At 39.6% G+C, this 18,949-nt stretch overlaps 1 protein-coding gene across 5 annotated transcripts in view; it reads right to left on the bottom strand.

Annotated features, from left to right (window-relative positions):
* LOC110452854 (extracellular sulfatase Sulf-2-like) overlaps positions 1 to 18,949 on the bottom strand; it is a 119,131-nt gene that overhangs the window by 37,941 nt on the left and 62,241 nt on the right. For 4 of the 5 annotated variants that reach the window (XM_021501572.1, XM_021501571.1, XM_021501575.1 and 1 more), the window contains 4 exons: positions 10,890 to 11,110; positions 3,432 to 3,671; positions 1,775 to 2,000; positions 219 to 314 (listed from right to left, as the gene is read on the bottom strand). In XM_021501572.1, the coding sequence (XP_021357247.1) occupies positions 219 to 314; positions 1,775 to 2,000; positions 3,432 to 3,671; positions 10,890 to 11,058 (731 nt within the window). In that variant the 5' untranslated portion in view covers positions 11,059 to 11,110. Of the gene's footprint in view, positions 1 to 218; positions 315 to 1,774; positions 2,001 to 3,431; positions 3,672 to 10,889; positions 11,111 to 12,946; positions 13,083 to 18,949 lie in introns of those variants that run through there. The other variant, XM_021501574.1, reaches the window with a different exon arrangement.

Below are 18,949 nucleotides of genomic sequence, written 5' to 3'. Positions count from 1 at the left end.
GGTGTCTTCGGCAGAATGTTTCAGTGAGGTAGCACTATAAAGTCGGCATCAGTTTCGCGCTATCACAAGGAGACAAACACGAACATATCGCAGCCTCCCAATATACACACACATACACTACACGCATGCATCTTGCACCCAGGGGAGGCCGTCCTTAAATGACCTTAGCTGTTAATAGGACGTTAAACAAAATCAAACAAACAAACAAACAAACTTACCTGTGTAAGGTGTTGTTGTAGAAGAGATGCTGGTACTGTGGGGCAGAGTCTTCTGGACCATGTGGAGCGGGAGTACTGAGGACCATAAGTACGGGCCTACAAACAACAGTGTGTATTAACTAACAATATATATCAGGCTTCTGAACTGTCACAGAAGACAATCAACAGAAATGAAGATTAAAGCCACTAGCCAGTCGTTATATGTGGGTGGATACACAGGGCATGTGATCAATCAAACTTATATCTAAATATGGCAGAAGATCCGAAAATGTCAAATAAAATACTAACAAAATTCAATATTTCTGCATGAGGTTTGAGTTTTGCCTTTGGAGAGTCATGTATCAGTTATAGGTGTTCGAAAGTTTAATTTTAAGCAGCTGCAAATGATGTTATTGTCCCACCTACCCTTTTTCTCAAACTATGCCTGTAAGTTTTATTCACGAATATTTCAAAAACTGTGGGCCTACCTGCTAGCTATAACTACTGGCCTACCTGCTAGCTATAACTGCTGGCCTCCCTGCTAGCTATAACTGTAGGCCTTCGTGCTAGCTATAACTACTGGCCTACCTGCTAGCTATAACTGTGGGCCTACCTGCTAGCTATAACTGCAGGCCTCCCTGATAGCTATAACTGCAGGCCTCCCTGCTAGCTATAACTACTGGCCTACCTGCTTGCTTTAACTGTGGGCCTACTTGCTAGCTATAACTGCGGGTCTACCTGCTAGCTATAACTAAGGGCCTACCTGCTAACTATAACTGTGTGCCTACCTGCTAGCTATAAATGTGGGTATAACTTACCTGTGTAAGGTGTAAACATAACTTACCAGTGTAAGGTGTATATATAACTTACCAGTGCAAGGTGTATATATAACTTACCTGTGTAAGGTGTAAACATAACTTACCAGTGTAAGGTGTAAACATAACTTACCTGTGTAAGGTGTATATATAACTTACCAGTGTAAGGTGTAAACATAACTTACCTGTGTAAGGTGTATACACCTTACACAGGTAAGTGGTAGGCCCATAGTTATAGCTAGCTATAAATGTGGGCCTACCTGCTAGCTATAACTGCAGGCTTACCTGCTAGCTATAACTATGGGCCTACCTGCTAACTATAACTGTGGGCCTACCTGCTAGCTATAAATGTGGGCCTACCTGCTAGCTATAACTGTGGGTCTACCTGCTAGCTATAACTGTGGGCCTACCTGCTAGCTATAACTGCAGGCCTACCTGCTAGCTATAACTGCAGGCCTACCTGCTAACTATAACTGTGGGCCTACCTGCTAGCTATAACTGCGGGCCTACCTGCTAGCTATAACTGCTGGACTACCTGCTAGCTATAACTGCAGGCCTCCCTGCTAGCTATAACTGCTGGACTACCTGCTAGCTATAACTGTGGGCCTACCTGCTAGCTATAACTGCGGGCCTACCTGCTAGCTATAACTGCTGGACTACCTGCTAGCTATTAACTGCTGGCTTACCTGCTAGCTATAACTGCGGGCCTACCTGCTAGCTATAACTGCAGGCCTACCTGCTAGCTATAACTGCCGCCCTTACCTGCGTTTGAAGTACTCCTTGCTCTGTTTTAGGAAGGTCACACTGTCGTTGGCAATGAGATCTGTTAGGTAGTCACCGTAGTAATTGTCACCGTGTTCCATTTTGTTCCCATTGAAGTTGATGGAGTAGTTATAGAAACGAGAGTTGCGGACCAGTCCGACCCACTCCCGCCAACCAGGGGGTATATAGGAACCGTTATATTTGTTCAGGTATTTACCAAAATAGCCTGAAAACAGCAACAATTCAATATCAAAGACAAACTTAATATCTGGAAAACTTAGCAGCTCCAATAAGGTGAGGAGCAGTATAAATATTACTGGATTTAAGGGTGTTGGAAACGAACTTCATCAAAACCATGCAACAATAAAGAATAAGAGTTATTCCCCTTGGCAAATATACTTTTGGTTAGTTTGTACGGCTATATATGGTCATTTAAGGTTGTACAAGGTTTCGGTGGTGGAGGAAACCTGGAGTTCCTGGAGAAAAACCACCGACCTATGGCCAGTACCTGGTGACTGCCCCATGTAGGTCAAGTTTGGAGTTCAACCACTAACTACCTACGAGAGATCAACAAAATTTCCAGCATGACAAACTACTACCTATAATGTTTATTACAGCTACTGGTACATTGTCAACAATTTCAATCCAGAAGTTTGTATCAAACAACAAGTAATCTTAGCCTCGTATCAGTGTTATAAGAAAACCCCTATCATACTTCAAAAGGTGGAGAACATAATGAATTAACACATAATTTAATTTCTCCACACTCAATAATTTAAGGAAACCAGGTAACAGCATCTGTCGGACGCAAGATCAGTACAATACAGACCACTCATAGGAACAGTGTGCTGTAAAATGTGCTTTTTTAAAATAGATACCAGGTATTCATAATCAGTATACTATCTTTACAAAACATAACATCGTAACACATCTGGTAGCATGTGATGAATGTGAATCATCATTCTTTCTGTAAGCATTTTCCTGACAGAACCATAATAATGTCCCTCTATTTTTGCAGTCGTTATTAGTCATACTTTAGGATTTGTCTACTTAGCTATCCTAGTCTGGTCATCTGTTGTAACATTACTTTACCTTACTTTTACATCATTCAATGTATGGTGTTCATTGTACTCATAACTCATATATCACTGTTAAAAACAAAGGGCCAATACTCAAGTAGAACTGTTATAAATAAAAGGCCATAACTCATGTATCACTGTTAAAATAAAGGGCCATAATTCATGTATCACTGTTAAAAACAAAGGGCCATAACTAATGTATCACTGTTAAAAACAAAGGGCCATAACTCATGTATCACTGTTAAAAACAAAAGGCCATAACTAATGTATCACTGTTAAAAATAAAGGGCCAATACTCATGGATCACCGTTATAAACAATGGGCCATGCCATAACTCATTTATCTAACGATGCACAAGACCTGATTTCAGTATGTGACAATGTGCCATCCTTATAGCTTTACTCACATAAAATTTGGCATTTGTAGGCGATAACTGAAGTATATGAGATATATATATGCCCGGACAAAAAGATACACTGAGAGACTGACTAACAAACAAACGAATCACAAATTATAGTGTCCACTGAAATACCATTGGAGGATTAATAATAGCGATTCATCATGGTACAAGTGTTTACCTGTACGATATCCTGCATTGTTGAGGTAGGTGGCGAAGGTGTTCGGTTCATGGTTCTGTATCCAGTAGTCCCCGGAACAATTCTCATTGTTAGTGTACACATTGTGATTGTGAGGATACAGTCCTGTGAGGAACGATGACCGCGAAGGGCAACACATCGGCGAGGACACAAAGGAATTGTTGAATTCTAGGCCCTGGTCACGCATAATTCTTAAGGTCTTAGGCATGACCTCCATTGACCCTGAAAATGGTGAAGGGGGTAGAGGTACAGTAACATATTAAGAAAACTTAACAACAAGAAATGTGCATTTAACAGACAGAACATTTCTTAGCCACTAGAACATTACTACCGGTGCAATCTGCATGTGAATAAAAACAAAATTTTAAGTATGAAATGGTGAAAATCTGCTTATTCAGTACTGAAATATTTTACCGGTAGATTCAAAAGGATAATAATAATAACAAGCAAATTTGTGGAAGAAAGAATTAATGTACAAATGTTACTTTAAATACCCCTTCTTCCAGCAGCAAAATTTGGACACATTCTTGAGATAATCTCTAGAAATAAGTGACCACGTACAGTCTGTGTCCATCATTTGTACATTACAGACAGCACTTTGACTGACCACGTACAGTCTGTGTCATCATTTGTACATTACAGACAGCACTTTGACTGACCACGTACAGTCGGCGTCCATTATTTGTACATTACAGACAGCACTTTGACTGACCACGTACAGTCGGTGTCCATCATTTGTACATTACAGACAGCACTTTGACTGACCACGTACAGTCGGTGTCCATCATTTGTACATTACAGACAGCACTTTGACTGACCACGTACAGTCGGTGTCCATCATTTGTACATTACAGACAGCACTTTGACTGACCACGTACAGTCGGTGTCCATCATTTGTACATTACAGACAGCACTTTGACTGACCACGTACAGTCGGTGTCCATCATTTGTACATTACAGACAGCACTTTGACTGACCACGTACAGTCGGTGTCCATCATTTGTACATTACAGACAGCACTTTGACTGACCACGTACAGTCGGTGTCCATCATTTGTACATTACAGACAGCACTTTGACTGACCACGTACAGTCGGTGTCCATCATTTGTACATTACAGACAGCACTTTGACTGACCACGTACAGTCGGTGTCCATCATTTGTACATTACAGACAGCACTTTGACTGACCACGTACAGTCGGTGTCCATCATTTGTACATTACAGACAGCACTTTGACTGACCACGTACAGTCGGTGTCCATCATTTGTACATTACAGACAGCACTTTGACTGACCACGTACAGTCGGTGTCCATCATTTGTACATTACAGACAGCACTTTGACTGACCACGTACAGTCGGTGTCCATCATTTGTACATTACAGACAGCACTTTGACTGACCACGTACAGTCGGTGTCCATCATTTGTACATTACAGACAGCACTTTGACTGACCACGTACAGTCGGTGTCCATCATTTGTACATTACAGACAGCACTTTGACTGACCACGTACAGTCGGTGTCCATCATTTGTACATTACAGACAGCACTTTGACTGACCACGTACAGTCGGTGTCCATCATTTGTACATTACAGACAGCACTTTGACTGACCACGTACAGTCGGTGTCCATCATTTGTACATTACAGACAGCACTTTGACTGACCACGTACAGTCGGTGTCCATCATTTGTACATTACAGACAGCACTTTGACTGACCACGTACAGTCGGTGTCCATCATTTGTACATTACAGACAGCACTTTGACTGACCACGTACAGTCGGTGTCCATCATTTGTACATTACAGACAGCACTTTGACTGACCACGTACAGTCGGTGTCCATCATTTGTACATTACAGACAGCACTTTGACTGACCACGTACAGTCGGTGTCCATCATTTGTACATTACAGACAGCACTTTGACTGACCACGTACAGTCGGTGTCCATCATTTGTACATTACAGACAGCACTTTGACTGACCACGTACAGTCGGTGTCCATCATTTGTACATTACAGACAGCACTTTGACTGACCACGTACAGTCGGTGTCCATCATTTGTACATTACAGACAGCACTTTGACTGACCACGTACAGTCGGTGTCCATCATTTGTACATTACAGACAGCACTTTGACTGACCATGTACAGTCGGTGTCCATCATTTGTACATTACAGACAGCACTTTGACTGACCACGTACAGTCGGTGGCCATCATTTGTACATTGCAGACAGCACTTTGACTGACCACGTACAGTCGGTGTCCATCATTTGTACATTACAGACAGCACTTTGACTGACCACGTACAGTCTATGTCCATTATTTGTACATTACAGACAGCACTTTGACTAACCACGTACAGTCAGTGTCCATCATTTGTACATTACAGAAAGCACTTTGACTGACCATGTACAGTCTGTGTCATCATTTGTACATTTCAGACAGCACTTTGACTGACCACGTACAGTCATTGTCCATCATTTGTATATTGCAGACAGCACTTCGACTGACCATGTACAGACATTACAGACAGCACTTAGACTGACCATGTACAATCAGTGTCCATCATTCGTACATTACAGACAGCACATTACAGACAGCACCTTGACTGACCATGTACACTCTGTGCCATCATTTGTACATCACCGAAAGCACTTTGACTGACCGCGTACAGTCGGTGTCAATCATTTGTACATTACAGAAAGCTCTTTGACTGACCATGTCCAGTCGGTGTCCATCAGTTGTACATTACAGACCGCTCTTTGACTGACCATGTACCCTCAGTGTCCATCATTCGTACATTACAGACAGTGTACAGTCTGTGTCATCATTTGGACATTTCAGACAGCACCTTGACTGACCACGTACGGTCTGTGTCCATCATTTGTCCATTACAGACAGCACATTACAGACAGCACGTTGACTGACCATGTACAATCAGTGTCCATCATTCGTACATTACAGACAGTGTACAGTCTGTGTCCTCCTTTGGACATTTCAGACAGCACCTTGACTGACCACATACAGTCAGTGTCCATCATGTGTACATTGCAGACAGGACTTTGACTAACCACCTACAGTCGGCATCCATTATTTGTTCATTACAGACAGCTCATTGACTGACCACGTACGGTCTGTGTCCATCATTTGTCCATTACAGACAGCACCTTGACTGACCACGTACCGCCTGTGTCATCATTTGGACATTTCAGACAGCACCTTGACTGACCATGTACATTCAGTGTCCATCATTTATACATTACAGAAAGCACTTTGACTGACGATGTACAGTCTGTGTAATCATTTGTACATTAACGTACAGTCGGCGTCTATTACTTGTACATTACACACAGCTCTTTGACTGACCACGGACAGTCTGTGTCCATCATTTGTGCATTACAGAAAGCACCTTGACTGACCACATACAGTCAGTGTCCATTTTTTGTACATTCCAGACAGCACTTTCACTGACAAGGTACAGTCGGTGTCCTTCATTTGTACATTACAGAAAGCTCTTTGACTGACCGCGTATAGTCGGTGTCAATTATGTGTACATTGCAGACAGTACTTTGACTAACATTACAGACAGCACCTTGACTGACCATGTACATTCAGTGTCCATCATTTATACATTACAGAAAGCTCTTTGACTGACCAGGTACAGACAGTGTCCATCATTTATACATTACAGAAAGCACTTTGACTGACCGCGTACAGTCGGTGTCAATCATTTGTACATTTCCGACAGCACTTTGACTGGCCATGTACAGTCTGTGGCATCATTTGTACATTCCAGACAGCTCTTTGACAGACCACGTACAGTCGGGGTCAATTATTTGTACCTTGCAGACAGCACTTTGCCTAACCACGTACAGTCACTGTCCATCATTTGTAGATTACAGACAGCACTGTGACTGATCAAGTACAGTTTGTGTCATCATTTGTATATTGCAGACAGCACTTTGGCTGACCATGTACAGTCAGTGTTCATCATTTGTACATTGAAGACAGCACTTTGACGGACCACGTACAGTCGGGGTCCATTATTTGTACCACGTACAGTCGGTCTCCATCATTTGTACATCACCGACAGCTCTTTGACTTACCACGTACAGTCGGGGTCAATTATTTGTACCTTGCAGACAGCACTTCGACTGACCATGTACAGACATTACAGACAGCACCTTGACTGACCATGTACCCTCAGTGTCCATCATTTATACATTACAGAAAGCTCTTTGACTGACCGCGTATAGTCGGTGTCAATTATTTGTGCATTGCAGACAGCACTTTGCCTAACCACGTACAGTCAGTTTCCATTATTTGTACACTGCAGACAGCACTTTGGCTGACCACGTACAGTCATTGTCCATCATTTGTACGTTAACGTACAAATGATGACACAGGCGGTACGTGGTCAGTCACAGTGCTGTCTGTAATATACAAATAATGGACATAGACTGTACGTGACTGTACATGGTCAGTCGAAGTGCTGTCTGTAATGTTAGTCAAAGTACTGTCTGCAATGTACAAAGAATTGACACCGACTGTACGCGGTCAGTCAAAGTGCTACTGTACGTGGTCAGTCTGTGTCCATCATTTGTTCATTACAGACAGCACCTTGACTGACCACATACAGTCGGTGTCCATTATTTGTGCATTGCAGACAGCACTTTGCCTAACCACGTACAGTCACTGTCCATCATTTGTATATTGCAGACAGCTCTCTGACTGGCCACGTACAGTCGGTCTCCATCATTTGTACAGTGCAGACAGCACTTTGGCTGACCACGTACAGTCTGTAATGTACAAGTCAAAGTGCTGTCTGAAACGTACAAATGATGACACAAACTGTACTTGATCAGTCACAGTGCTGTCTGTAATATACAAATAATGGACATAGACTGTACGTGACTGTACATGGTCAATCAAAGTGCTGTCTGAAATGTACAAATGTTGACACAGACTGTACTTGATCAGTCAAAGTGCTGCCTGTAATGTTAGTCAAAGTACTGTCTGCAATGTACAAATAATGGAGGCCGACTGTACGTGGGCAGTCAAAGTGCTGTATGTAATGTACAAATACTGACTGTACATGGTCAGCCAAAACGCTGTCTGTAATGTACGAATGATGGACACTGATTGTACATGGTCAGTCTAAGTGCTGTCTGTAATGTCTGTACATGGTCAGTCGAAGTGCTGTCTGTAATATACAAATAATGGACACCGCCTGTGCAAGGTCAGTCAAAGTGCTTTCGGTGATGTACAAAAGATGGACACCGACTGGACATGGTCAGTCAAAGCGCTGTCTGTAATGTACTAATAATGGACGCCGACTGTACGTTAACGTACAAATGATGGACAGTGACTGTACGTGGTTAATCAAAGTGCTGTCTGTAATCTACAAATGATGGACATCGACTGTACATGGTCAGACAAAGTGCTGTCTGTGATGTACAAATGATGGGGATGCCGACTGTACTTGATCAGTCACAGTGCTGTCTGTAATGGACAAATGATGGACACCGAGTGTACGTGGTCAGTCGGTGTCCATTATTTGTACATTCCAGACAGCTCTTTGACGGACCACGTACAGTCGGTGCCAATCATTGGTACATTACAGACAGCCCTTTGACTGACCACATACAGTCGGTGTCCATTATTTGTACATTGCAGACAGCACTTTGACTAACCACGTACAGTCGGCATCCATTATTTGTACATTACAGACAGCACTTTGATTAACCACGTACAGTCGGTGTCCATCATTTGTACATTACAGACGGCACTTTGACTGACCATGTACAGTCAGTGTCCATCATTTGTACATTACAGACAGCTCTTTGACTGACCACGTACAGTCTGTGTCATCATTTGTACATTACAGACAGCACTTTGACTGACCACGTACAATCTGTGTCCATCATTTGTACATTGCAGACAGCACTTTGACTGACCACGTACAGTCGGTGTCAATTATTTGTACATTGCAGACAGCACTTTGACTGACCACGTACAGTCGGCGTCCATTATTTGTACATTACAGACAGCACTTTGATTAACCACGTACAGTCGGTGTCCATCATTTGTACATTACAGACAGCACTTTGAGTGACCATGTACAGTCAGTGTCCATCATTTGTACATTACAGACAGCACTTTGAGTGACCATGTACAGTCAGTGTCCATCATTTGTACATTACAGACGGCACTTTGACTGACCATGTACAGTCGGTGTCCATTATTTGTACATTACAGACAGCACTTTGATTAACCACGTACAGTCGGTGTCCATCATTTGTACATTACAGACAGCACTTTGAGTGACCATGTACAGTCAGTGTCCATCATTTGTACATTACAGACAGCACTTTGACTGACTACGTACAGTCTGTGTCCATCATTTGTACATTACAGACAGCTCTTTGACTAACCACGTACAGTTCTAGTCAGTGTCCAGCCCCACACTTGTTAAGGACTAATAGAATCTTCCCCTACCTTAAGGGTGTGACAGAGGGTGTCCATCATTTGTACATTACAGACAGCACTTTGAGTGACCATGTACAGTCAGTGTCCATCATTTGTACATTACAGCCGGCACTTTGACTGACCATGTACAGTCGGTGTCCATCATTTGTACATTACAGACAGCACTTTGAGTGACCATGTACAGTCAGTGTCCATCATTTGTACATTACAGACAGCACTTTGACTGACCACGTACAGTTTGTGTCCATCATTTGTACATTACAGACAGCACTTTGAGTGACCATGTACAGTCAGTGTCCATCATTTGTACATTACAGACAGCACTTTGAGTGACCATGTACAGTCAGTGTCCATCATTTGTACATTACAGCCGGCACTTTGACTGACCATGTACAGTCGGTGTCCATTATTTGTACATTACAGACAGCACTTTGACTGACCATGTACAGTCTGTGTCCATCATTTGTACATTACAGACAGCTCTTTGACTGACCACGTACAGTTCTAGTCAGTGTCCATCCCCACACTTGTTAAGGACTAATAGAATCTTCCCCTACCTTAAGGGTGTGACAGAGAAATCTCCAGCCCGAGAGGTGATGTGTTTTGTTTTTTTAACCCAAGGCTCTGCCGAAATTTCTCTGTTACACCCTTAAGGTAGGGTATGATTATTTTTCTCCCATCCTTTTATTTCAGTCACAACTCCACTGACAGTAGTGTAAACAAAAACACATGTGGAGTATGAATAATCGTCATTCACTTTTGAGGACGTCACAATAACCGGTGACACATTTTCATAACATCACAATTACCGGTAACACATTTTAATGACGTCTCTATTGAACACGTGCTAATCGGCACAAGGCTGTCTCCCCCTAGGGGTGACAAGCTGATCTTTCCCGGCTAAAACGGAAGACACACCTGTGAAGGGTGGGAGAAAGTACTAATTTACCCAGAAGTATGTCCTGGTCGTCAGTCATGATCACTATAATGTTTGGTTTGGTCTGTTTGTTCTTCCTCCGGTTCGGTCGACGAGGTGTAGAATCAACCCATGCTGTCGCACACCAAGCTAGAATACCGACGATTAACAACAGGTAGGATACGTGTATCGTGGATGTCATCCTGATCAGCTTCCTCAGTAATCAATGTTCAGCACCTTTCTTAGTTCACCATCTGTATAACACAAAGAGCAAACATATCTTATAGAACTGCCTTAACAAGAGGCCCTTCAGAGGGCCTGTATCACTCACCTGGATAATAAAGCAACCATGGGAAATTATTCTTATTACATAATATTTCTCTTATGGAGAAGGAAGATTTTAAAGATTAAAACCTTGAATTTACCTATTTGGCCCCACAACTCTCAGCACCCAGAGGGGCCTCACCCTTCGTTTATACAAATTTAGTTCCCTTTGCCGAAGGATCGATGATCCAGGCTAAATTGGGATAAAATCTCTTATTTCCTATGGTAGAAGAAGGGTTTCAAAGCTTTTTACCTCTATTTCCCACAGTGCGTCCAAACCCACCGTGTATACAAAACTGAGTCCCCTTGGCCCAAGAATGCTCCAAACAAAATCAGGATAAAATCCCTTAATCCCTACGACGGTAGAAGAAGGCTTTTAAAGGTTTTACCTCTATTTCCCCTATTCTGCCCCACCCCTCTGCCCCAAAGGGAACCACACCCACTGTTTATATGAAATTGAGTCCCTTTGGCCTAAGGATGCTCCAGACTAAATAAGGTAAAAATCCCCTAATCCCTACGATAGAAAAAAGATCTTAAAAGTTTTACCTCTATTTCTCCTATTCGGCCCTGCCCCCAGAGGGGCCATACCCACCGTTGATACAAAATTGAGTACCCTTGGCCCAAATATGCTCCAGACTAAATTAGGATAAAATCCTATTAATCCCTTTGATAGAAGAAGGATTTTAAAGCTTTTACCTCTATTTCCCCTATTTGCGCCCCCCCCCCCTCCTCTGCCCCCAGGGAGGCCACACCCACTGATTATACAAAAGTGAGTCTCCTTAGCCAGCTGATGCTGCAGAGTAAATTAGGATCAAATCCCTTTATCCCTATGGTAGTAGAAGGATTTTAAAGGTTTTATCCCTATTTTCATTATTTGGCCCCGCCCCTCTGCCCCCGGGGGGGCCACACCCACCATTTATACAAAATTAAGTCCCCTTGGCAGAAGGATGCTCCAGACGGAATTTAATCAAAATCAACTTGGCCGTTTAGGACTAGTAGCGTTTTAAAGGAAAAGTTGACGGATGGACGATGGACAAAGGACCGTGTGGTATGGCATTAGCTAACCATGGTCCTTTGGACCAGGTGAGCTAAAAAATAGATATAGAGCTAAATGTAAAGTCTTTCTAAAGTCTCCTTAGGATAAACTGCAGCTAGCTGGAAACATTTACAACCAAATTACAATCTGTTTATATAGAGCGACTTATTGTGAATGATATTACTTGAATTGGTAGGAGAAATACGATGTCGGACAGATCGAGTGACTAAAGGGACATAACTCTGATATTGTGTCACAATGTAATAACAGTTTCACATCCACTGATTCACATCATCTTCATTTAAAGTTTTAAAGTTATGTGTTTATATATGTATAAACATTCTGATAGATCATTCACCCCTGAAGACACATACGAACTCTTCCAATTCAAGGGTTGGAATAGTTCATTATACTGACAAATTCCAGTATAACCCCTACCCTCCACCCTAAACTTTGTTGCTTCGAGGTTGCAGCAGCATAGCACCACAGTATACGTACAACTCATACAAGTGTCTGTTAACCCTTATCTAGTCAGTCACTGAATAAAGAACAATTATAAATGAAACGTGGCTTCCATCTAAATAGGCAAATATACAAATAGCTGACGTGTTAAGTTTTTAGCCCCATTTTTTTGTCCTAGACAGGAAATGAAAGTACAAACATGTTAATGTATAAGGCAATAAAGTAACATAAACAAATAAATGATATGAATGGATGAACTCAGACCAACCTAGACATGTACGTTGCTTGTCAGTATCACAAAATAGAAATTGTGTACTTGATCACGGTGGTACACTCCTATCCTTCCTGTTGCTCACGAACACATAACATTACTGAGATTGTATGTAGTTCAGCGTTACATAGGATGTACCTTATGACAGAACAATTTGTAAACAATGAAGAGCACACAATGTATCCGGCACATGTGTTACATTGTATCTACTGAGCAAATTGTTACAATGTACCTATCAAAGTTTGTTGCGTTGTATACATTGAGCAAATTAATTACAACAATGTATCTGTCAAGTGTATTACAATGTATTTATCATGTGTATTACAATATATTTATCAATTATATAACAATGTTTTTAATATGTGTTACAATGTATTTATTAAGTGTATTACAGTGTAATTAATATGCAAGTTACAATGTATGAATCAAGTGTATTACAAAGTATCTAATATGTGTGTTACAATGTATTTATCAAGTGTATTACAATGTATTTAATATGTGTGTTACAATGTATATCAAGTGTGTTACAATGTTTTTATAACGTGTGTTTCACAATGTATTTATCAAGTGAATTACAATGTATTTAATACGTGTATTGAAATGTATTTATCACGTGTGTTACAATGCATTTAATATGTGTATTACAATGTTTTATGCATTTCACAATGTATTTATCAAGTGTGTTACAATGAATTTATCAAGTGTGTCACAATGTATTTATCAAGTGTTTATTTATCAAGTGTATTGCAATGTATTTATCAAGTGTGTTACAATGTATGTATCAAGTGTGTTACAATGTATTTATCAAGTGTGTTACAATACAACTGTCAAGTGAGCTACAATGTATTTGTCATGTGTTCTATCATCTATTTGTCAAACATGTGTTAATTTCTCCCACAGCTACAAGGGTTAGTCTCCTCTTTCCTGAGGAACAGGTTTTGTGTTTGTAAAATGAAATACATGTTTATTGTTACCCATAGATTTGTAAGATAAGAAATCCTTTACAACTGGTCTGTCAGCCAAACACTGTGATGTATATAAGCTGGGTACATTTACTATTTATAGTTTATTACAATAAACTCTAATTGATTAACATTGATAGAGGTATACGTAAGGGGACAATCCTCGACTGATGGTCTAATAATGGTATACACAGATTTAAACAGATCAAAGACTTTTAGATGTCAAAGATTTTTATGTAATTGAATGATAAATTGCAATTAAAATGATTCCTTATACAACAAAAATTGTATTCATAAGTATCATATTCCTTAAATATTTAAATGATAAATTCACAAAGACATGCATAACATTAAACGCTGATCTACATGATGCCTATCATACTCATTCAAAACCTTACCTGCAATCTGCATATATGACCTTTGACATTATGAATATCTATATTGATGTGCAACGATCAAATGTTTCACATCTTCAAAGGACACCTGATTGTACTGATAGGGTTATAAACTAAATCAGTAGATAGATAGTTTTGCATGAGCGTTATTTCCTTCTTAGTATTGTACTACAATATGTATTATGCATGGGAAAATAATCAAATTTAATTTTTCTGTCCTTGTTTTTCCCAAAGATTTTGGATCCCTTGTCTCAAATATATAGTCATTTGAGGGTTCTAGGGGTCTGATGGGTCCTAAGTGTAGGGTTCTAGGGCCCTGATGGGTCCTCAGTGTAGAGTTCTAGGGCCCTGATGGGTCCTAAGTGTAGAGTTCTAGGGCCCTGATGGGTCCTCAGTGTAGAGTTCTAGGGCCCCGATGGGACCTCAGTGTAGAGCCACCAGGAATTGAGCATGGTGCTTAACAACTATTCCAAGTAAACAGGTCCGGCAGGGTTGGGATCCTGATGGTAAAACATTAGTGTCCCAGGAGGGTCACAAGAGTTGAATCCCTTACAGTTTCAAAGAGCGTCATAATCCTATCATGTGAATTAAAGCTTCTATATTTATGGCACATAACGCCCACAGAAACTTCAAAAAATCTACCAATTTAATGAAAATACTGAAACTTTTGACTGGCCCCGACATACAATGTAAAATCTTCAAATTATGAGCCCTGGAGTTGTACTGAGTAACCCTGGAGTTGTACTGAGTAACCCTGGAGTTGTACTGAGTAACCCTACAGTTGTACTGAGTAACCCTGGAGTTGTACTGAGTAACCCTGGAGTTGTACTGAGTAACCCTGGACTTTGGGAACTCTCACAGTTTTGTCCAGTTATTCTCCAACATGGATCCAGAGTTAACTTCCCACAACTCTTTAATGTATGGACACCATGGTGTTTGTTTATAGTCCCTTTATTTATCTTACTTACTGCTCCTTCATCTTTATTCCATCTATGTACATATAACACAAACTGTAATGCAGGGAAGTGATGACGCACGGCAGTCTAGTGGTAGGACGCCGGGCTCGTGACCGGAGGGTTGCGGGTTTGAGTCACGGCACGGCACTGTGTTGTATCTTTGAGCAAGATACTTTACTTCGCTTGTTCTAGTTTACTCAGCTGTAAATGAGTATGTGGTTAGGCAGAGCTAGAATTGTAGAATGCTAGCTGTGAGTGCCGAACCGCTTTGAGACGACCTACGAACTAGGTTGTGATAAAGCGGTATATAAGAGCCTCTAATTATTATTGTGATTCTAATTTACATGACTTGACCGAAATTTTTCATTAATCTAATTTGCGTTTTTGTTGTTTTGTACCAAAGATGAAAAACATCAAAATTAACCGTCAGTTTCATAACTAATATATAGGGTAATTAGTTAATTAGCGTAGACCCTTATTAACGAGTAACTTCCTGTTTGTAATGAACTGTTATCATAATTATGTAGTTTATCATTTAGTCTAACTTAATTCTACTTGTAGTTTATATAGCATCTTATTAATTAAGATATAATGTTTCTAAACAGATTTGTTGTAACATGTTTATACATAAACTTACCTTTGTACTTGTTATTTTGTAAGGATTTGATATCTATTGTACATAGATGTCCAGGAGTACAGATCCAGACTCAATCTGGTCGGTGACGAGATTAACAACCATGTTAATGGTTTTTGTAGGAATTTAGATCATTTTTATGACTTTTTGTAAGACTAAAGATCCATTGTTTTAAATTTGTACATCTTAAAGTTCAACATTAGTATTTTTTTTCTTTTTCAGTTTTAAAGATCCATGTTCATAGTTTGTGTAGGGTTTAAACTTAATGTTCATAGTCTTTGTAGTGCTTAAAGATCATGATCATAGTTTTTGTAGTGCTTAAAGATCCATGTTCATAGTTTTTGTAGTGCTTAAAGATCCATATTCATAGTTTTTGTAGTGCTTTAAGATCCATGTTCATAGTTTTTGTAGGGTTTAAAAATCCATGTTCATAGTTTGTGTAGTGCTTAAAGATCCATGTTCATAGTTTTTGTAGTACTTAAAGATCCATATTCATAGTTTTTGTAGTGCTTTAAGATCCATGTTCATAGTTTCTGTAGGGTTTAAAAATCCATGTTCATAGTTTTTGTAGTGCTTAAAGACCCATGTTCATAGTTTTTGTAGTGCTTAAAGATCCATGTTCATAGTTTTTGTAGTACTTAAAGATCCATGTTCATAGTTTTTGTAGTACTTAAAGATCATGTTCATAGTTTTTGTAGTGCTTAAAGATCCATGTTCATAGTTCTTGTAGTACTTAAAGATCAAGTTCATAGTTTTTGTAGTGCTTTAAGATCCATGTTCATAGGTTTTGTAGTACTTAAAGATCATGTTCATAGTTTTTTTAGTGCTTAAAGATCGATGTTCATAGTTTTTGAAGAACTTAAAGATCATGTTCATAGTTTTTGTAGTTCTTAAAGATCCATGTTCATAGTTTTTGTAGTGCTTAAAGATCCATGTTCATTTGTTTATTTGATATATAATTATCTGATTCGTTTACATGATCTTTAAAATTCATTTAAAATTTGACTTAATCTTACATCAACTGTAGTTATTGCTTAAATAGAAAATGAACTTAAGTAGTCTGAATGGTCCTAACAGAAAATTAAACAATCTGGTGTAAACAAATATCACTTTCTTATTTTTAGGATCATTCAGACTTCAAGACAAGGGCCAGGTGAGCTAAAAATGAGCTACTATCAACCTTTATATTGTAGTTAACTTTATAACGGTTGTATATTTACTAGTTAACGTTAATAAAGCACACAAACAGCTTCTGTGTGTTGATTTAACACTTACAGTAGTACAGGTGCATGTACTCCAATGGGTAATACCGGAGACATGGAGCACGTCCCCACCGTTATACAACAGCTGGTACAGCACTTCAGAGAACCATAATCTATGAAATTGTTTGAAACCAATAAATATAACGTACCTGTCTAATTCATTAATAAGGATACAACATTTCTGTTAAAACAGTGCATTAATGTGTCATATGGTGGAATGTACGGACTATATGATGGTTTTTATAATCATGATGTGGTCAAATGAGTCTGAAATTCGGTTAATAACCAATAAAAATAGTGATATAAAAAATAACCCTCTATAATAATATATGCTTGATATTCGAAGCATATATATTATGTGCATTATATAAGGGACCCGAGAATTTGCAACAGCTATAATGGGACCTAAACTAAGGTGTTCCGAGTAATTATACATGTTTAAGTGTTTTAGATTGACGAACGTGGACACTCTGAACACCTTAGTTTATGACCAGATATAGCAGGTGGTAGGGCCTATATGATTAGTGGTATCACAATATTTCGAGGGGGTCTGTCAAACAGAGACAAAATGAGTATGCTAATTACTAATATCCTATTAGGCCTGTAATAAAAATCTTGTAAGCTATTTTACACACACCCCCCCCCCCTCGATCATGCAGGATCATTCATGTGGCCTTGAATATGGGTGAAGGTCATTCATTTGAACAAACTTTGTAGCCCTTCTTTTCAGCATGCTACTGGCAAAATATCATCACCCTGGGCATTTTGGTTATTGAGAAAAAGTTGTTTAAAGTTTTTAACATATTTGACCCCTGTGTCCTTGAATATCGGTGAAGGTCATTCATTTGAACAAACTTTGTAGTGCTTCATCTCGGCATGTGAACCTTTGGGCCAGGTGAGCTAATAAAAAACTATTTGATCTACAAAATGTACATGTAATTTGTGAGACGTTATGGTGACTTTCCTTGTAATGGACCTCAGGGTCAAATAGAACATGGCATGAAGATAAAGAATATCACTGTCTGTGTACTAGTTTTAATTATTGAAAAACATTCTACTTTAGAGCTATTTGTTTTTTTAATTTGAGTATTCGCTCGCAAATAGGTAAAGCAACAGGTGTTTTTTTTCTGGCACAGAGTTACTTCCCTTTGCAAGGCATTCATCTTTCATTTTCCTACTGTGCATCTATAATTTCTTGATAACAACAATATTGAAATATAGTATTGGCAGACATTCACTAAATTTTATTCACAAACTGAATTTTCTTTTTCTTTTTCTCAAATTCTGAATGATAATATTTTTGTAAAGTATATAGTTTGCATGATGTGATTTACAAGAGGCCCAAGGGCCTTAGCGGTCACCTGAGTTATATCATAGGGTTGGGGTAGGAATCCCAATTTCCAACAGAAAATTGTCAAAATATACCCAAAAGTGTTGTTTCCCTATATAAACTATAGTAAACTTTACCCTCTCCCCAAGGGAGAACGGATAGCTCGGGGGTCCTGAAATTTACAATTTAAATAAAGCCCCTGATGATCTTTCCATCCATGCAGAGAAAATGACTGTAATACCTCTGAGTCTGGAGAAGAAGATTTTTGAAATATTGGTTAATTTTCCCTTTTGGGCCCCGCCCTGGCCCCTAGGGTTGGGGTAGGAATCCCAATTTTACAATTTGGTATCCTCATCTACCAAGGATGATTCTGACCAAGTTTGAAAAAATTCCATCCACTGGTTCTTGAGAAGAAGTTGATTATGTAAAAGTTTACGCACGACGCACGACGATGGACGGAA

This window comes from Mizuhopecten yessoensis, unplaced genomic scaffold (genome assembly GCF_002113885.1).
Source record: "Mizuhopecten yessoensis strain PY_sf001 unplaced genomic scaffold, ASM211388v2 scaffold6919, whole genome shotgun sequence".
NCBI lineage: Eukaryota > Metazoa > Mollusca > Bivalvia > Pectinida > Pectinidae > Mizuhopecten > Mizuhopecten yessoensis.
The sequence above is the reverse complement of the archived record's forward strand: the minus strand, read 5'-3'. Positions and strand labels throughout refer to the sequence as shown.